The sequence below is a fragment of the Mirounga angustirostris genome, unplaced genomic scaffold, assembly GCF_029215605.1.
Source record: "Mirounga angustirostris isolate CCGP_5_RB_7025 unplaced genomic scaffold, mMirAng1.0.hap1 SCAF_15, whole genome shotgun sequence".
Lineage (NCBI taxonomy): Eukaryota > Metazoa > Chordata > Mammalia > Carnivora > Phocidae > Mirounga > Mirounga angustirostris.
In genome coordinates this window covers 11,083,652-11,105,425 of record NW_026991723.1, presented here as the reverse complement: position 1 = coordinate 11,105,425, position 21,774 = coordinate 11,083,652, and the positions used below count along the sequence as shown (strand labels likewise).

The following is a 21,774-nucleotide window of genomic DNA, read 5'->3' as shown; positions in this document are numbered from 1 at the left end:
TCCCACTCATATTTGAAGAATCCATTATCATTCATTCGTGTGACTAGATTTTACCTAAAAATAAACAGTGACATACCCTTATGGGACAAGAGAGGATGAGCTGCAGATGGAACCATACCTCATTAAATTGTTATTTCTAAATCAGAGTTCCTCGTGGGTCCCGCTTAATGGAGGACACACATCAGCTTTCCTCTTGGCACTCAACATCACAAAAATATCAGCCACTTGGAGGCAGCCATAGTAAGTTCCATGAGACCTGGATAGGCCACGGGAAGCCAGTGGGGTCCCTGGGAATTCAAGTCAGGGGTTTAATACTTCAGGAGTTTCCTTCTTGCTCCTTAAATGACCCCCACAGGGTCTCACAGGCAGGACAGACTTTGCTGAACATTTCCACAGCAGTGAAGTAGATAGGGGGCAGGGCTTGTCACTAGAACAGGATTTTAATTTCATTTTGGATGGAGGAGCATTTCTTTATCTCTAGAGATATATGTGAAACCGCTTTTTTTTCCATAGTCCCTTTCCTGACTCTAACCCCAAATCAAGGACAAAAAGGAGACTGAGCTGCCTTAAAAAAAACCTTTTTCTTTCTGCACCAAGTGGGATGGAAGAGATGAGGGAGGGGCGGACTTAGGGAAGGCAGAGAAATGTGACTTTGAATCAATTCATAGATGACTCAGAAACTGAAGAGGCCTTCCCATGTCTTCACATGACACCCTGCAAAGATGTATTCTGTTCAGTGTTGTTTTCCCTGCTTTTCTCATCATATATGACTCATTAAATATCAAAATCCTTCTTTCCCAAGGATGCTCTTTTAACATAACTTCTTTTAGTTAACCATTTATTAGTGGTTATTACGTATCAGGACTTCATATGTATTATCAGATTCTCCCAAGGGCTGCATGCGGTAGCCACAATGATTATTCCTATTTTCACAGATAAGGAAAGGCACAGGGAGGTTGAGTAACTTCCTAAGATCGCCCAGCAAGGAGACGGCAGAGCTGATTCAAACCCAAGACTTGCTGATCTCAAGGCTGTACACTTGAACGCCACTCACACCCTTTCCTCAAACTGATATGCAGTCAAGTTGAGGATTCTGGCAAGGCGGAAGCAACTGGTATTTCTTGAATATCAAATGGATACCAGCCACTGTGCCTGGGGCTTTATAGGACTTTCTCCTCACACGTTCTCTATAACCCTATATGATAATTATTAACAACATGCCATCTGCCCGCCCCAACAAGTTGACAAAAGAGGAATTAAGTAATATGCCCAAAGTCACCAATCAAGGCAGTGACAAAGCCAACCCTCAAATCTATGTCTGCTTGACTCCAACACAATACAACACTGGAGAAGCCGTAGCAATCAGCTTCCCACAGCAAACAGAGATGCTGCATTATAATGTTTCCTTCGGGTTTTGCTAGGCAAGGCATACTTTGTTTGTCCTTATAGGTCAAGTCTCTTCCACCTTAATTTTAAAATAATATATAATTTAGTAGATTATTTTAAATTACAGTAGTCTCTAACCAAAAAGACAGATAATAACAAAGGTTGGCAAAAGCGTACAGAAATTGGAACCTCACATACTGCTGGGGGGGACGGAAAGCAGTACAATTGCTTTTGAAGACCATACGGCTGTTTCTTGGAAGGTTAGACCTAGAGTCGCCATTTGACCTAGCAATTCCACTCCTAGCTACACAGCCACAATAACAGAAACTCTATGTTTGCACAAAAGCTTTACATGAATATTCACAGCAGCACTATTCATAATAGTCAAAGAGTGGAAACAGCTCGGGGCGCCTGGGTGGCTCAGTCAGTTAAGCGGCCAACTCTTGGTTTCCACTCAGGTCATGATCTCAGGGTCCTGGGATGGAGCCCCGTGTAGGGTTCCATGCTCAGTGGGGAGCCTGCTTCAGGATTATCTCTCTCCCTCTCCCTTTGTCCCTACCCCCACTTGTGGATGCTCTCTTTCTCTAAGATAAATGCATCTTAAAAAAAAAAAAAAGTGGAAACAGCCCAAATGTCCATCAGCTGAAGAATGGACAAACAACATGTGGTCTATCCACACAATGGGACATTATTTGCCAATAAGAAAGAATGAAATACTGATACATGGTACCACATTGATGAACCCTAGAAACACTCTGCTTAGTGAAAGAAGCCAGTCACAAAAGACGACATAGTGTATGGTCCCATTTATGTGAAATATCCAGAATAGGCAAATCCAGAGAGACAGAAGGTAGGTCAGGGATTGCCAGGGTTGGAAATGGAGATTATAGCTCACAAGTACAAGTTGCTTTTGGGGGTGACAAAAATGTTCTACAACTGATTGTGGTAATGATGGTACAATTGTATAAATATACTACAAACCACTGAATTCTATACCTGACATGGGTAAATTGGATGGTGTGAGAATGATATCTCGATAAAGCTGTTATACATTTATATTAAAAAAACTGCTCCAGGGGTGCCTGGGTGGCTCAGTCAGTTAAGTGTCCAATTCATGAGTTCAGCTCAGGTCATGATTTCACGGTCATGAGATCGAGCCCCACGTTGGGCTCCATGCTAGGCTTAAGATTCTCTCTCTCTCTGCCCCTCAGCTCCCCTTCTCCCTCTCTAAAACAAACAAACAAAAAAACCCCATAATGCCCCATGACAAAAACCAATTACTATGCATTTAGTGGGCTCTCCAGAAATATCTATTGAATGAATGTGCCAAAGTGCTTTATGGCTATTTAAAAATAATACATGTTCATTTAAATTCAAATATGTCTTTTAGGAGTAGATAGATGGTGCTTGCTTTGCAACAATGTCACATGAAGTGTGCCCAGACTCAACCATCCCTGGAACCAAGTGCTGATGACTTCTGACTTCTCAGGGGGTGCTGAGATGTGGGCCTCGGTGGTGGAAGTTTACCAACAGCCCCACAATGCAGGAACTCTCCCTCTGTGCCAACAGGACCAATTGCAAGAACCATACATGACTCGCTGACAATGAGGATGCCGCTGAGTGTTAACTGCCTCCCCAAATCCTCAGTGAGCCAAACCCAGAGCAGCGGAGAAGCTCCAGGGTGACTCAGGACCACCAGCTAATAAACTGTCACTTGGGTCTTAGAATCTGGGAAAATGAACAACAATCTTCCTTTGTTGCTAAAGAAACTCCCCAGAGCAGCTCCTGATAGCATTTACTATTTATGGCCACATGTGAGCTAATATGAAAGGGTATGGAAAGAAAAAATAGTAAGTTCCAGAGTAAAAATGGAAACCAATATTGAGGGTTGCAGGGGAGGGGACGTGGAATAAATAGATGTCTGAACTTGAGATCTAGCTGTGGAGTTAGCCTGATGTGAACTGTTAAAAGAGCCAAGAAAAAAAGGATACGAATGGTGAGTGCATTGGGGAAGAAACAAGGTAGAGTATTAGTGGATTTAACAACAAAACAAATTAGCTCAACAGATAAGCTTCTCAGGAGCAGACAGAGTCCAGAACCCAGCACTGACTAGATAATCTTTTCAAGGAATGGTTTTCAAGCCTTCCCCACCAGGGAACAAAAACCTCCCAAGAATAATTTAGAAAGCACATATTTTATGAGCCTTGGATTTACAAAATGTTTGTTCTAATGTTCCTTTACAAAATGGAAGTAGGAATATGGTACAGAGTTGAAAAAGATTCATCTGCGGCATCGAGGCTCTGAGATGCCACGTGCTGAGCTCCCGACTTCACATCTCCGAAATTCACTAGTGTTATTTTGGAAAGGATTCAATCTCATCTACAAAAAAGCATCCTCGTGGGAAACAAAATGCAACTACCAAAAACGTAGTGTGTACTCCCTGTGTAAAGGATCGCTGGGAGCTTTTGTGTCTTTTATTTCATTGCCTTTCTAAAACAGCTCTGTGAGATAGATGTGCTACAAATGAGGGAGGAACTGTGGCTCAAGGAAATCAGGCATCTTTCCTGAAGTCAAATAACTGGTAAGTGGGGCAGGGAGAGGATGTGCTTCTGAGTCTTCAAACTTCTTTTTTTTTTTAACTTTTTAAAAAAGATTATTTATTATTTGAGAGAGAGAGAGAAAGAGCACAATCAGGCAGGCAGAGGGAGAAGCAGACTCCCGACGCAGGGCTCAATCCCAGGACCCTGGGATCATGACCTGAGCCAAAGGCAGATGCTTAACCAACTGAGCCACCCAGGCACGCCCTGGCTCTTCAAACTTCTTAACCAGTCTTATATCAACTACCCTACACCTTCCCAAAGTAAAGCAGTCATCAATTTGTCCAGCCATGGAAGGCTTTCTAGAATGAAAGACTAATGACATTCTGACTGAGGTGAAAGACCACCATGAAACTCAGCAGACCAGAGGGAGAATATGAAGAAAGTAATAGGAGGGCTCCGGGCTTTAGAACATCTACAAGTCAGGGACCCCAAGAGAAAGACTATATGTAAAATATTAGTCAAAATAAAAAGATCAGTAACTACCATTACATCTAGTCCCTGGAATCCTACAGCTTCTGATGTATTTTGTTGTCTGTTCTTGGTGAAGAGTGTACCAGAAGATAAGAATCTGGGGATTTTTCACAATAGCCAAACTGTGGAAAGAGCCAAGATGTCCATCGACAGATGAATGGATAAAGAAGAAGTGGTATATATATACAGTGGAATATTATGCAGCCATCAAAAGGAATTAGATCTTGCCATTTGCAACGACGTGGATGGAACTGGAGGGTATTATGTTGAGTGAAATAAGTCAAACAGAGAAAGACATGTATCATATGATCTCACTGATATGAGGAATTCTTAATCGCAGGAAACAAACTGAGTGTTGTTGGAGTGGGGGGTGGGGTGGGAGGGATGGGGTGACTGGGTGATAGACATTGGGGAGGGTATGTGCTCTGGTAAGCGCTGTGAATTGTGCAAGACTGTTGAATCTCAGATCTGTACCTCTGAAACAAATAATGCAATATATGTTAAGAAAAAAAAAAGAAGAAGGTAGCGGGAGGGGAAGAATGAAGCGGGGGAAATCGGAGGGGTGGATGAACCATGAGAGACGATGGACTCTGAAAAACAAACTGAGGGTTCTGGAGGGGAGGGGGGGTGGGAGGGTGGGTTAGCCTGGTGGTGGGTATTGAGGAGGGCACATTCTGCATGGAGCACTGGGTGTTATGCACAAACAATGAATCATGGAACACTTCATCTAGAACTAATGATGTAATGTATGGGGATTAACATAAGAATAAAAAAAAAAAGAATCTGGGGATTTTAGAATGGAACTTTTCTTAACATTACTCAGTGTCTTATTTGAACTGTAAATGTTGAAATGTGCTCCTAGAGTGGTCGGTTTTTGCCACAGCCAATAAACACACAAACTGAGAAGAAAAAATACCTGTAGTAGCTTTCAACTTTTCTTACACAATTCGCAAAGATGAGACCATGACAGAAGTTGTTGATTTTGTCACTGACCTTTTGTAATCATTCTCCACCATAAATCTTCCTTTTGGGTTTTGTGGGACAAATTTTCCCACTGTTTCTTCCCCTACAAACCCATCTGGGTACACTCCTATCATTCTCAATGACATACAGTCATAAAAGGGGAAACACACCTGCACTTGACAGGGTTGCCAAGGAAAAGCAGTATCTTGCCCTGGGAACCTTTTCTGAATCTGCAATGAGCCCTCAGGCTGCAGACATTTCAGAAGGAAATATTGGGTGTCTATCTATGTGCCGTATTAGCCTGTCAGTTACAAGCAGAAAGAATACTGGACAGACAGGACGCTGTGTTCAAATGCACCCTCTGCCATGAATTAACTAGGTAGGTAACCCTCACCAAGGGCTTTCTTCTCTCCTGGCTGCAGGCTCTCATATGTCTAATGAAGCACTCAGAGCAGAGCAGCCCTACAGAACTCTCCAGCCGTCGGACACTTTGGCCCCTGGCTTTGCCCATTCTGGTGATTTCCTAGCAAGTACCTGTTTCTTGGTCACCGTGCCATCCACGGGGTCCACATATTCAAAGCAGTCTGTTTTTGCCACACTGTAGACGTGGTTTCCCACGGCGAACTGCTGGCCGATGAAGGACTTGTCCGTGACCAGGGCCTCCAGGTCCCTCATGATGTAATAGGTTGTCTTGGGCTCTAGCCCCTCATAGTCAAACCTGGTGAGGGAAGGCAGGACACAGGGTGAAGACAAACCTAATCAGAGACCCAGCAACGGGGTAGACCTCTCAAGGTCATCTAGTCACTGGTTTTGTTTTCCTGGAAGAACGGCACAGAAAAGCACCCCAACTGGTCCCCACGCTCTTCTACCTGGCCCATATAACCCAGGCCCTATACAGGAGCCTGAGTGATGCTGTAAAAATCACATCAAGTCCTGTCCTTTCTTTTAAATCCCTCCCCAAGTGCCCATCACATTGAGAACAAGACTGTAGCCACAGGCCATAAGGTGCTCTGGGATCTGACCCCATCCACCCCCTTGACTTTGTCCCACTCTCGCCCTTGTTCCCCGTGCTCCAGTCATAGGGGCTTCCTTTCCAGTCCCCAGAGACACTTTGCCCTGTCCTGCCTTTGGGCCTTTGCCGTTGCTGTCTGTTCCCTCAACCTGGTATATTCTTCCCCCGACCATTCGAATACCTGACACATTCTCCTCCGTCACTTTTCCAACTTAGTGTCACCTCCAGAAAGTGACCTTCTCCGACCATCCATTCAAGATACTTCCCTCTATCTCTCCCTCTCTCACATCACTGTTGATATTTTCTTGTAGTAATCATCCCAATCTGTATTGACTTGGTGTATTTGTTTACTTATTTCTTATCTGCTTTTGCCCACACGAACCACAAGCTCCAGGAGGGCAGAGACCTTATCTGTTTTGTTCTCTGTTGCTTCTAGTAAGTGTTTGTCAAGCAGTGGGATGAAAGATGGGAGGAAGAGAAGGGAGGGAGGAAGGAAGGAGAGAGAGGAATCAAGGGAGGTGAAGAGAGAAGGAGGAAGGGACATCAACGTACCATAAAACTCTCTTGGAAACTTGGAAGAAATACCACAATTGTTCCATTAAAAAAAAGTCCTCCTAGCCAAGAACATCAAATGTAACAATGGGGCTGGGAGGTGAATAGGAAAAAAAAGACTAAAAATAACACCTATCTCATTTGTTGTTGTAGGGTTTAAATACCATAATGCATATCAAGTAGTTGGCCCAATGCCAGACACCGTTGCTTAAAACTATTAATTGATTTTCTTCTTAGTCACTACCATAAGGAAACCGTAGAGTCTTCCCCAGTGTCAGATAGTCTTGACCAAAACCAAATGGCACACCCAAGGGGGTCTGTTTAAGAAGGAAGCCCTCAAGGGGCAGCTGTGCCCACATGGCTCTGATGGGATCTCACACTGTACTCTGTGTGACACAGGAACAAGATATGAGTTCCCAGCCAGCTGAAAGAAGGAAGACTTGAATCACTGTTACTTTTTCTTCACCCAAGATCTTTTAAGACTTTGAGTAAACATCAGGGTTTTAGCCAAAATGGAAAACATGGAATGAGGCCATTTCTAGCAGTGGGTCCCCTGTCCCTGTATCTCCGTCTTGTAATCTCTCCCTCCTACACAGATGTGCCCTCCCCAGCCTCAGAAACAAAACAACTGGGAACTGTCTCAGAACATTCTCAGCAGTGGATGTGTTCTAAGCCTAAATTCTGTTTAAAGATAGTATTCTGGGGGAAGATCAAGACCCAACCAAGCAGAGAGGGGCAGGAGGATGGGATAGAGGGTTTATTAGGATACCGAGGGGCACTGAAAGAGATTCAGAGGTTGAGAAAATCCGCTAAGGGGACAGTTCACATTCGGTCTATGACTGACGTGGTCAGACCAGCCTGCTCAAATGCTCATCTTCAAACACAAGCAGACTCTGGGACGGCTCCCCCTTCGCTACCGCAAACCACCCCCTCTGACCACCACAACACACTTTCAAGGGACGAAATCTTTCAATGGAGAGTACCTTCTGGGGTCCACTCACACAAGGAAAATCATCTGGGTTCCCAGACACAACTTCAGGCTCAGAAATAAGTCAAACAAAACTGTGTAATTATCTCCTCCCCACCAAAAAGAACAGGCTAGAAGTCATTTTATTCCACAAGGATCTCTCAACCTATATCTGCTGGAGGCTGAAAAAAAAAAAAGTATTTACCTTTCATCCTACCTATTCCCTCCTCCCTTTTTCTTTATCTCTGGGATCTCTTTGGACAGAAATCTGAAACATAAGTCAATGTTCTACAAGAATTTAAATCTCCATTGCATTATATTCTCTAATATGGTATTTGTTATGAAAAATGTAATTATCATGTAAGCTCTTGGCCACACACAAAAAAATGAACTATATTATAAATACACTTATCAGAACACCACGTCTTCAAAACACTGGCAGAAAGCTAGATAATCATTGCACAAATTATGAGGAACACATCCCTAACTCAAAGTGATCTCACTAAGCCAGAGGTTGGCAATCATAACATATTTTATCAGGTTGGACTTTTTTGGAACAGCTTTGTGCAATAGAAAGTTTTGTTGTGCCAGTTACTTCCCTGGTATGCCAAAAAGGCCCACAAGAATCAGGATATTTTGGCACTAGTTAGAAATACTAGTAAGTAGGGGCAACTGGGTGGCTCAGTCGTTGAGCGTCTGCCTTTGGCTCAGGTCATGATCCCAGGGTCCAAGGATCGAGCCCGCATCAGGCTCCCTGCTCAGTGGGGAGCTTGCTTCTCCCTCTCCCACTCCCCCTGCTTATGTTCCCTTTCTTCCTGTCTCTCTCTGTCTGTCAAATAAATAAATAGAATCTTTAAAAGAAAAAAAAAACAAGGAATCATTTGAGGTGGTTTTCAGGCAGTTAACAACCTCTGCCTTCTTGACTAAACTGGAGAAAAGACTATTAGGGCACTGTCAACATTTCCCAGAGCACTGCAATCTTTTTGACAGTAATGAATCCTATCACGGGCTTTCTTATTCTCTGATATTTATCTAAGTAAACGAGTTCTTAAGAGAAGAAACAATCACCTTATAAGGGAAGTCTAAGGCTTTCTTTCTGTTCCTTAAGCTCTTAAAACATAACCAAACACCCAAAGTAGTTAACTATTCATAAACAAAGCAAAGGAGCCACAATTTCTGTTTTCCAAACAGAGAGAGTGTCTGAGGATACCCAAGGATTCCCTTGCCAGATCCCCAGGTTCTCCACAGTTAACATCCTTGCCTATCACTGCTCCCCCAAGACCATGGCTTGGTACCCGGAACACAAACCTATCATATCTAGGTACACATATCTAGCAGGCAACCAGGCAGCCAAAAGACTCTGCCCCCTCACTTATTTCAAAAACAGGAAAGTGATATAGAGCCCCCCAACCCTGAGCTCTTAGCCACTGACCTTTGCCCTTCCTCCCTCCCAGGGTAATAGTTCCCTCTTCTGTATCTCCTTTCATAGGGACAACACTTTAGCAAAAGGTGGGGCTCCTGAACCATATGGCCCCTTCAGAGGGCACCTTAGACATTGTTGGACCGTTAGCAGGCAAGTAAGACAGAGGGAAGGAGAGGATTACAAAAGCAGTCCGACCTGTCACAGCTTTGCCTCTGCCTCCCTCCCTTGATAATTATGGGTGGAGAACTAACAAGGAGAGCCCCCGATTGGACTATAAAACTGTCATGGGCACTAAAGGACTTTCAAGGTTCCGCAGTTCAGAGTCCCCCTTGGAATGGCTGCCCACCTTATAGGCACGGATGAAAAGATCACAGAGGAATGTCACCAGGGGAGGGGAAATTTATGCCTTCCTGTTTGGAGGTCCTGTCAAGGACCCAGCCCCTGTGTTCCTCAGACTGTCCTGAAAGCTGCCTCCTTCTTAAGGTTCTAGCCCACCACTTTCCTTTAAGAGCAGCTCCCCAGGGTCCCTACCCTTCTCACCTGCAATAATAGTGGCGGCCAAATTTGGCCCAGTGATCTCGGACGATTTCCTCCACACTCTGCTTCCGGGCAGCCAATATGGAAAGCCAGACCAAGACAGCCCAGAGGCCATCTTTTTCCCGGAGGTGATCGGAGCCTAAGGAAGAAAGAAGTATTCTGCTGAGGAATTATTCCTAGGGGAAAAGTAAAAGCTAAATGAACTATGAAGACCAGTTAGCAATTGAATGTTGAAATGGTTGGATATATTTATCCATCGTGATAAATACATGTCCTATCATATACTTGCATTTCCAAAAAAAAACCCAACTGAAATTCAAATAACATAAAATAACATCAAAAAATAAAATACAATCCTGGAAGTTGTGGAAAGTACCAAAGAGCCAAGGTGACATTACAGTTGCCCAACGCCATCATTCATTCATTCAGTAATTTGGTGATCCTTACAATATACCAAACACTGGTCTAGGTGCTAGGGATACAGCAGGGAACAAGACAGCTCTTTATTCATAAGCTTGAATTCAAGTAGGTAGGGACTGGCAATGGAAAAGTAGATGAGAGAACAAGATGCATTAAATAAGGACAAGGGCTATGCAAAAAAGTCATGGAGTATGACAGCAGCAAAAACTCTATTACTTAGAGTGTAGTGTAGTTTATCTACAGGAGGGTTAGTGGTGGCTTTCCCAAAAGATATGCTCACCCAGATCCTGTGAATGTGACCTTATTTGGGGAAACAGTCTTGCCAATAGAATTAAGGACCTTGAGATGAGATCATCCTGGGTTATCCAGGTGGACCTTAAATCCAATGACAAGTGTTTTTCGAAGGAGAGGAGAAGACACAGAGAGGAGAAATACAAAGGAGCAGGTTATGTAAAGAACTTCTCAAACTCAACACCCAAAAAACAAATAATCAAGTCAAAAAATGGGCAGAAGACATGAACAAACTCTTCTCCAAAAAAGACATACAAATGGCTAACAGACACATGAAAAAATGTTCAACATCATTAGCCATCAGGGGAATTCAAATCAAAACCACATTGAGATACCACCTTACACCAAAATTAGAATGGCAAAAATTGACAAGGCAAGAAACAACAAATGTTGGAGAGGTTGTGGAGAAAGGGGAACCCTCTTACACTGTTGGTGGGAATGCAAGTTGGTACAGCCACTTTGGAAAACAGTGTGGAGGTTCCTCAAAAAGTTAAAAATAGAGCTGCCCTATGACCCAGCAATTGCACTACTGGGTATTTACCCTGAAGACAGAGATGTAGGGAAAAGAAGGGCCACATGCACTGCAGCAGTCCACAATAGCGAAACTGTGGAAGGAGCCGAGATGCCCTTCAACAGACGAATGGATAAAGAAGATGTGGTCCATATATACAAGGGAATATTACTCAGCCATCAGAAAGGATGAATACCCAACTTTTACATCAACATGGATGGGACTGGAGGAGATTATGGTAAGTGAAATAAGTCAAGCAGAGAAAGTCAATTATCATATGGTTTCACTTATTTGTGGAACATAAGGAATAGCATGGAGGACATTAGGAGAAGGAAGGAAAAAATGAAGGGTCGGGGAATCAGAGACGGAGACGAACCAGGAGAGACTATGACTCCGGGAATCAAACTGAGGGTTTTAGAGGGGAGGGGGGTAGGGGGATGGGTGAGCCCGGTGATGGGTATTAAGGAGGGCACATATTGCATGGAGCAATGGGTGATATACGCAAACAATGAATCATGGAACACTACATCAAAAACTAATGATGTGCTGTTTGGTGACTAACATAACATAATAAAAAAAAATTATAAAAAAAAAAGACAGAGACAGAGATTGGAATTATGCTACCACCAGGGAGGGAACATATGGAGCCACCTGAAGTTGAAAGAGGCAAGGAAATATTCTCCCCTAGAGCCTTCAGAGGAAGGATGACGCTGCCAACACCTTGATTTTGGACTTCTGGCAACCAGGACTATGAGAGAATAAATTTCTGTTGTTTTAAGCCACTCAGTTTATGGTAATATGTTATGGCAGCCTCAGGAAATGAATATAGGTCGTCAGATCACGATGACATCTGAGATGACACATGAGAAGGAGTTGGCCACGCTGAGATGTGGGGACAAAGTTTTCCAAGCCAAGGGTCAGCAACCACAAAGTCCCCGATGCAGGAATAACCTGGGAAACTGGGAAGCCTAATCCTACAGCTACTCCATAGAAGGAGAGGCAGTTCATATCATGGCATTCACACCAATGACGAATGCCAGCTGAACAGGTAGGTTTCTGAGCAAAAAAGAACCAGAAGGAAGTGCAAGAGGCCCACTTAAGCACCTGTCTATTGCCAACTCTAAGCTCTCTCCAAAATGAATAGAGCCCTGAATACAAGGCACATGTAGCAACGTAAGGAACATGGTGTAATGGGAAAAGCATGGGAAGGTTTTGGAATGAGGGTTTGAAACCAAACTCCTGCTACTTCCCACATATGTGAGAAGTTGTTGCAAAGTTATTAACCTTTCCGAGCCTCGACTTCTCATCTGTAAAATGAGGATACCGTCACCAATCTTGTGGAGTTGTCCTACCAATTTAATCAAGTCCAGAGGGCAGGCTCTTGAGTCAGTTTCCTCATGTTCAAGTGCTGGCTCAACTACTTCCCTTTGTGTGACTGGCTGTTCTCATCTACAGCATAGGGACAACAATGACTCCCACCCCACAGAGTTACTGTCAGGGTGAAGTGATTACACATGCCTAGGTATTTAGAGCACTGACTGGGATGTCACAAGTGATTGTTGTTGCTGTTAATCTTATCATTGGTAATTCACACAATGCACCAACATGGTGCTAATTCCTTAAGACACACTTTAAGGCAGATTGTTCTCAGTTATTCATATAATGTTATCCTCTGACACTAGCAATAACCATATCATAAGAAAGGGGACTGGGACCAGGGGCTGGACCATCGCTTCTTGCAATAGAGCAATGAGAACGGACAAGAGCACTCTTCAGTTTCAGGGCTATGAAACATATATAGAAAATCAAAAAGGGAGACCCGATGTCACAAAGCTATTTAAACCTTGGAAATGGGATGAATAATACTTTAGTTAAGTTCAACATTTTTGACAACTTCTCAATGAAGCTATGAGTCATTTGCTCTTGTTACATTTATGGTGTTAAGTGTTACATGCTTTTCCTCAAAAAGGAAACATACAACCTTGAGAGAGCAGTGAAGATATTTAAAAGGAACTGGAGGGTATTATGTTGAGTGAAATAAGTCAAACAGAGAAAGACATGTATCATATGATCTCACTGATATGAGGAATTCTTAATCGCAGGAAACAGAGTGTTGTTGGAGTGGGGGGTGGGGTGGGAGGGATGGGGTGACTGGGTGATAGACACTGGGGAGGGTATGTGCTCTGGTAAGTGCTGTGAATTGTGCAAGACTGTTGAATCAGAGATCTGTACCTCTGAAACAAATAGTGCAATATATGTTAAGAAAAAAAAAAGAAGAAGAAGGTAGCGGGAGGGGAAGAATGAAGCGGGGGAAATCGGAGGGGTGGACGAACCATGAGAGACGATGGACTCTGAAAAACAAACAGGGTTCTAGAGGGGAGGGGGGGTGGGAGGATGGGTTAGCCTGGTGGTGGGTATTGAGGAGGGCACATTCTGCATGGAGCACTGGGTGTTGTGCGCAAACAATGAATCATGGAACACTTCATCTAAAACTAATGATGTAATGTATGGGTATTAACATAAGAACAAAAAAATAAAAAAAAAGATATTTAAAAGGGAAAACAATCAGTTTTTGGTTCTTCCTCTGTGCTGATCAATGATCTGCTGATGACACTTTTAGACATCTGGTTGCCACTGCCTCTAGGTTGAGAGGACCCCAGGCATTAATCATCACACCGGGGGTGACGCTCATCTTATCCAGCGAACTCTTCACACTGCTACAAAAATGGAAGAAGTTTGGAAGATGCTGGGCTGGCTCCATGGCTAAATGCCAAAAAAACAAGTCTAGGAAACCCTGCCCGAGGGGATAATTTCAAAACCTTTTGTCCTTTTATAGCTGAAAAATCACTTTTATTTACTGGCTAGAGAAAAATACTCTTTTGTTTTAAAACATGGGCTTCACATACCTTTGCATTTCCAGCTGGATTACATTACCTGGAGATAGAACCATTAGATGCTATTAACTCTGTGAAATAAGATGTCATAATTTAGTGGTAGAAGAGACGTAAGTTCTTTTAGCAGGACTTAAAAAAAAAAAATCTCGCCCTTTGTCGCCAACTTCACAGTAGATTGTGAGTTGGCTTTGGATATATTTGCCTACAAGTTAAACATCTGCCAAAATTCATAAGGGCCCATAATGATCTAATAAAATTGTGCTCTTTACAGCTTTCTGAGGTGGGGATAGAGACACTGATGATGTTGCATTTACACGTTTCCCCTGGATGCTCATAGTATGCTTTGGAGAGGGTTTGGGGGATACAACCTTCTTTTTAATAATTCTTTAAAGCAAATGAACTATAATGCCATATCAGTGATAGGTAAATTAAACAAGAAATGCAGAAAACACAAAGGTATAAAATGGTTTTCTGAAACCCCACCATAAACAGTAAAAACAGAGGGGAGAGCTGTTCACATTATATATTACATGGCTAATACACTTCATATTTATAAATATTTTATGAGTCAATGAGAAAGAAAAAACCCCAATAGAAAACTGTGCAGAAGGGCACAAATGAGCAATTTTTCAAGAGAAAAATATTAATAGTTAAAAACATTGGAACAAATGTTCAGTCTCACTGTGGTCAAATCCATAAAATGGGATAATATTTGGAGACTGCCAAATTAGCAAAGGTCAGTTAGGGGAAGAAGAATACCAGTACCAGTAAGTATTAGTATAAATGTGTGCAGTTTGATAGCATAATTTGGCAAAAATAATCAATAGTCTTAAAGTATCGCCCAGCTTTGGACCCAGCTATTCTATTTTTTTTTAACCTTTAGCCATAACAACATTTACTAAAATAGCTAAGAGAAGAGAGGAAAATTGGAAAAATAAATGCTAATTGTTAAACATCAGGATAATTGTGGAAAATCCATCCAAAAGCTTGTTTAGATGTTTTCATAAATGGAACAAATCAGTTTACCAAGGAAGTATATTCAGTATACTTTTATAGCAAAAGATATGTAGATATGTATATATATGTGTGCACAGGTAAACAACAGGAGGACCACCTAACCACTAACAATAGTTAGCTCTGAAATGGTAGAATCACAGGTGTTTTCTTCTTCTTCTGCCCTATTTCCAGAAAAAACATGTGTTTTTTCATTATAAGACATTTTCGGTGGTGGGTAGAAATTCACATTCGAAGCCATTCATTTCCATTTACCAAAGAGCTAGTTGGGATATTAAAGGGATCGCTACCACTTATGAACAGGTGATAAACTTTGAACCTATCGGGCACCTGGGTGGCTCAGTTTGTTAAGCGACTGCCTTCGGCTCAGGTCATGATCCTGGAGTCCCTGGATCGAGTCCCGCATCGGGCTCCCTGCTCAGCAGGGAGTCTGCTTCTCCCTCTGACCCTCCCCCCTCTCATGCTCTATCTCACTGTCTCTCTCAAATAAATAAATAAAATCTTAAAAAAAAAAAAAAACTTTGAACCTATCAATCATCCCATTTCTTCCTCTGAGTAACAGCTTTTTAGAGCATAGAGACTGAATATGACCCCCCCCCGACCCCCCCTGGGGTCTCGCAAGTCTTGCGATTAGAATCAGGAATGTCCTGTAAGGTTTTAGTAACTCACAGGAGTTGAGGATGCGGAAGAAGGTGTGCAGCTGAGCTGTCAACATTGGCCTTGGGGGCGGCTGGGGAAGCTCATTGTGTAGCTTACCTTTAGCTTCACAGCAAAATGGAATGAAAAGTACGGGGAGTCCCCTATACTCCCTATCCTCACACAAATACAACTTCCCCCACTATCAACATTCCCCAGCAGAGTGGGACATTTGTTATAACTGTTGAACCTACACTGACACATGATTATCACCCGAAGTCCATAGTTTATGCTAGGGTTCACTCTTGGTGTACAGTCAATGATTTGGACAAACATGGCAAACTACTAATATTTTTGCCATCTTCATAGTTATGCCTTTTCCAGATTACCATATAGTTGGACTCACACAGTATGGAATCTTTGCAGTCTGGCTTCTTTCACTTAGTAATATGCATTTAAGGTTCCTCCATGAATTTCCATGGCTTGATAGCTCATTTCTTTTTAGCATTGAATAATACCAGTACAATTTTTGAAGCTTGCTTCCTCTGGTACCCTGGCCACCTGGTTGGGGACCTTGCCAGGAGCTTTTAGCCATATTCTCAAAGCCCAAAAGTACCCTTCACCTTGCCTTCCTCCATCCAGGCCAGCCCAACCTAAAGCCTAGAGAAGCTGCCATTCCCACCCAAGGGCACTCAGCTCTTTCCCACCATGACTCCAGCAAAAATAGGTACAAAAAAGAGGGTCAATTTTTTTTTCTCATCAGAAATATTCCTATCTTCCCCTCCACCCAAATTCGGCTTTGAATTTTCTCAAGTTTTAAAACCATATGACTTTCAGCTAGGAAGTACACCAGTAAGCATAGTGGCCTCATGAAAGATAAGGGGGAAATAAAGAGCGTACTCAGTCTCAAAGGGATTTTCTTCGAATGGAAATCCCAGCATGTGCAAATCAACTCAATAAAACATGACACAAGTTCCTAACAGATCAAGTCATCTCAGCTAAGACTCAGATCAGGAACATCTGAACTTGTCAATTAGGAAAATAGACATTATTGTGCACCTTTTGCAGGGCCCAAGCTGGAACAGGGGTTATGATTCTCAGTCCAGGCTGTGCATTAGAATCGCCTAAAGAACTTATAAAAAATACCAAATACCAATGCACAGGCCTCATTCCTGACCATTAAAATGAGAATTTTTTGGCAATGGGGAACGGGCATCGGTATTTTTTTTTAAAGTTCCTCAAGTGATTCTCATGGGCAGCTGGGGTTAAGGGCCACTGCTTTTGGAGAAGAATAATCAAAATAGGTCCATGTTAGGGGCAGATTGCTTAGGAGTAGCAAATTAGGCCTCTTCCTCTTTTTGTCCAAATTTGGTGCTAAATGAAAGTGGCCTCTGGTCTCTAGTTCAGTGGATGCCACAGGCCCTGCTTGGGTGGGTGGCTCTTGCTGGAACCAGCATCAGGATTATGGTCTCTCCCTGCCCTTTTTGTCTGGAAAACTTACGAGGGTTTTGCCAACTTTGGGGTAACCAACTCGTCCCAGTTTGCCTGGGACCTTCCCGATTATAGCAGCAAATGTCCCACCCCCCAGAAAACCTCTCAGTCCCCGGCATGCCAGGATGGGTGGTCATCTAAAAAGAAGGGCCGCTCACTCCAGTCAGTCCCTGATGGTTTTTAGGATTCGTGCATGTTCAGCACATATGGTAGCATCATTGTTCCCGGAACCAGAAGTGACAGGAGGTATATGCACTTGCTCTCGGGGGAGGATTACAAAGTGAGATAAATTCCATTCTTAGAAGGATAACAGCAAGGTACCAGACACTAGACTCAGTATCTCATACACCCGTTGTATTCCTTTATCCAATTTACACAACAGCATAGCTCCTTTTTACAAAGAAGAGACTATAGTTAGACCATTTTTATGAGGTCACACAGCAATGAAGTGGTGAAAACAAGATTCAAACCTGGGCAGTTTGGCTCTGACACAGATGGACTTCGTTACTACCAGCAAGCCCAGGAACCGCGGTGGTCCTTGGGGGCTGCAGGACGACAGAGAAAATGCCCCAGGTGACCGGAGCCAAGGCAACCCTCCTGAAGATGGGGGTCACAAATGCGCACTTCTTCCTTCGCACACAAGACAGTCAGGAAAAGTTGCTGATTTCCCTTTGCTTCTCTTCTCAGATCAATTCATCCTTCCATTTACAAACGCAGGTTCCACTAGTTGGCGATGAAATTCTCCCCGTCCTCTTTTCATCCACTCAAGGATTTGTCTTTTTTATAATAGTAGAGTTAGAAGGGAAAATTGGGAGACACCCATTGCAGGTGATTCTGAGATTTGAAAACATGCTATAGAATTGTGACAGGTTGGTTTTGGAGTTTTGTTTCTTCATGTCTCAAATCGCTTACGTTCAGCTTTTTAAATCTTGCCAAAAAGCAAGGCTCATGGAAAAATCGCCACTTTTCCATGCTTACAAATAAATGCTTTTTAAAAACAAATGCCCTAAAATTTTCATCAATTGGAGAACAAATTTATTCTGTATATAAGCAGGTCAGGATATATATATCCTGTGTATAAGAGCCAGCTGTCAGCTCAGAAAGGTAGGATGGCAGTAACTGACCAAAGTTGCTCATCCAGGGCTGTGGTCAACATGAATCCCAATGAATAATACTATGTGGCAATAAATTTCATGATGATAATGATTATGATGATGATGACGATGATCATGATGAAAGTGTTTGACCCAAATATCCTGCAGGGCATTTGGCTAATATCCTGACCATGGCAACACCCAATAAGCTCCATGAGGGAAAGGACTGTGTCTGAAATTACTCATCACTCTCTCCTGGCCCTGGCTCATAGAAGGTGTGCAGTAAATATTCGTTGAGTGAATAAATCAATGACTGAGTGAAACTTTAGTATGTAGCTTGATCTAATTTACTGGATTCACTCCTCACTAAAAGTAGCTAGATAGCGAGAAGCCACCTGGAATGTTACATTGAAAAAAAATGTTACAGATCATCCCACTGAATATTCATCTTATAAATGAGGAAACTGAGGCCCAGAGAAGTGAAGCAATCTGCGTAAGGTTGTCCAACCACATAGAGGGGGAGTCAAGATTGGAGCCAGATCTGTCAACTCCTGGTCCGGTGTTGTTCACATGACACCCATTCTCCCAAGTCCCCCGGCGTACACTCCATCCCCATCTGAAAGCATAACCACAGAGGAGGAAATGACCCCTCTTCCTGGCCTGAACCGGGGGCAGTAGGGTACTGGGGAGCCAGTGAGATTGGGTTTGAATCCTGACTCTGCCAGTGTTACCTAGACCATTGGCTTGACCTTCTTCCCTAAGCCTCCATGACCTTATCTGGAAAATGAGGGGCCCTTATGGTCCCTAATTCACTTCATTGTGGAGAAGTCTCTGTGAAATAATGTATAGGAGGCCCTAAGCATGGTATCTATCACTGAGGAGGTACTCAATAAACAGACGTATTAGCACGATTTCATTAACACGTGCCCCAAGGCAGTCAAGCCATCCACCCCGGAGAAGGTGAGAGCATTAAAAATATGGTGGCCAGCCAGCTGACATAACTCTCCCTTGTGAGCACAACAGCATAGGAAGATAAGGGACAGTGGGACCTCCTAACTCTTATGTCCCACCCTGTTTCTTTGTCACCAGCACTGATGAAAACAACACGACTCCCTGAGAACTGCCCCTTGACAGGTCATAAGCTGAACTGGAAGTCATTCTGGTGGTTTACGGTCTGCACTACAAGGCTGAGGACCTGTCACTCCATAGTCATTACACTTTGTTCTCATGGGGTCATCTAGCAACTAGTAGAGAGCAGGTGGGGAAGCCTCCAAGCACCATTTTAGGAGCTGCATCTTAAATACCAAGGGATGGGCCCCCTTGTTAGAAGTCCCTTAGTAGACATTGTGGACAAAGAAACCCTTAGCTACGGACCGTGACTTCCCAGGATTCTCGGTCCCAGAGTGCCCTGGTAAGTGTGGACACAGCCTCCGAGGCCCACTCCTTTGTTTCTGCTCCACACTCAGGCATCACATTCACCCTCCCTCGCCACTTTTCAACAGCCTGGGGGATGAATTGAAGGGTCAATGTGACTGGAACCGGGGAGACCCCAAGAACAGGATTTTATGTGATGGAGACATTTTTCCCACTCCAAGTGGAGCTCTGTGTCCCAGCACAAGGGTAGAGAGTTTGTCTGGATCAGAGAGTCTGGATCAGGGTCCAGAAGGGAGTTTTGGTTTTCAGTCTTTATGAGGAGGCTGTTGGGGATGTCAATCATGGCGCCTCGGCGCTCTGGCCTAGCTTAGATTGAACTGCACATGTGCACACAGCCTGTCCCAACTAGCCCGGCAGAGAAACCGCTCTCCCAGCACTGATAATCCTGTCACCACGGCCTTCTCACATCACATCTGCTACCCAGACAGATTTACACAAGTTGGCCCTGAATAGGAGAAGGAAACATGGTAGAACCTCAATAATCTGAAATTCACATGTCCACGGGCCTCTTTCTCTGACCTAGAGACTGAACCAACGTGGAAACAGCCAAATGTAGAGTTTGTGATCATCTAGATAGGGAATGGACTAAAGTGTTCCTTTATTTTACCTTTTTAAAAATGTAAACTATTAAGTAAAATCACTGTATAAATAAGGGACGGTTAAATCTATGCAAGATTTGATCAATAGCAATACTGTGAACCCAATCTTGAGTTAGGATGTACCTAGGTCATGTGTGAAACATAAACAAAGGAGAAAGCATGGCCTTGAAAATGTTATAAATTATACAACTATTAGGGGAAATAAAATGTCCTTTCATAAAGCAACTGGAGAATAAGTCAACAATATAAACCATGAGACTATACAGCAGAGAATGTCTGTGTGGAAGGCTGTAAAAATTTAGTACATACAAAAGATCACTAAAGCTAGAACCTGGCCCACCACTGAACATGTGGCTCTTTACAGGTAATTGTCAGCAACCACACACACAAGAAATAAACAGGTAAATAAAATAAATTGCAAATACTTAACAGTACTTAACATTTAAAATCTATTCATTAACACAGGTTTTGATAAGGAGTCTTCCTAGAAGCACTTTGTTAGCTATTAATTTGTGCTGATAATTACATGATGACTGAAAATATCAAAACCTTAGTTTTAAATTTTATATAACTCTGATTTTACTACAATTCATAATATCCCTCTCCTCTCCCTTCCAACTGCTCTATATTTGTGTGGTTTTGTCTTTATAAACCCTCCCAAATCTTGGGATAGAAGTGCCCAGATCTCCAGATATATATCCACTCAAAACTGCCAAAAATATAACTACTAATAAGGCAAAGAAGAAATACCAAAATGGAAATTCTTTGTTTCTTCCTTATTTCTTTCCTATCTGTCCACTTTCCACCCATCTTTCGAGCCTTCCTTCCTTTATTTCCTCTTCCTACCTTAACTTCCTTCCATTCCACCATCCCTCCTTCTATCCTTCCATCCCTCCTGCAAACACTCAAGACCTGCCATATATCAAAGAAATAGAGCTAAACAAAATAGTCATGGCCCCTGTTCTCAGGACATTTAGGATTTCTGCACAGCAAGCAGAGGGATCTAACCAATCTCAAACATTTGAAATTACTTGTGACACGGAATGCACACGTAGGCTAGGTTTCTCCCTTTTGTGCTGGAAACTGGGAAGATGTAAAAATAGCCTACTTCAAGAGCACCAGGCTGTACTCCAAAGCTCACAGTGGAAAAAGTTGGTGTGACAATGATGGACAAGTCACGCTGGTGCCAGGAGACCTGGATTCAATTCCAAATCTTCAGAGAGAGAGGGACGCATACAGAAGGTTTAGCAATGCCCTGGCACATACTAAGGCTCACTCAAAGTGATTATTGTTATTACTGTGAAAAACTCAACAGAGAGCACTTTCTTGGAAACAATACACATTGTCGTATTGCTTGATTTTATTCAACAAATTTGTATGGCTATTGACATTAGCTTTTTAAGAATATGTGATCAAAGTAATAGTAATACTCAAAGTGATGTTCAGGTTTAGAGTTCATCCAGGCTTTCCCAAACACAA

The 21,774-nt window shown here is 42.9% G+C and overlaps 1 protein-coding gene across 1 annotated transcript in view; it reads right to left on the bottom strand.

Moving 5' to 3' along the window:
- Positions 1-21,774, bottom strand: part of PGM5 (phosphoglucomutase 5) — a 196,325-nt gene that overhangs the window by 46,656 nt on the left and 127,895 nt on the right. The window contains exons 8-9 of the mRNA XM_064580087.1: positions 9,915-10,050; positions 5,955-6,138 (exon numbers count right to left, since the gene is read on the bottom strand). Of these exons, the coding sequence (XP_064436157.1) occupies positions 5,955-6,138; positions 9,915-10,050 (320 nt within the window). The remainder of the gene's footprint in view (positions 1-5,954; positions 6,139-9,914; positions 10,051-21,774) is intronic.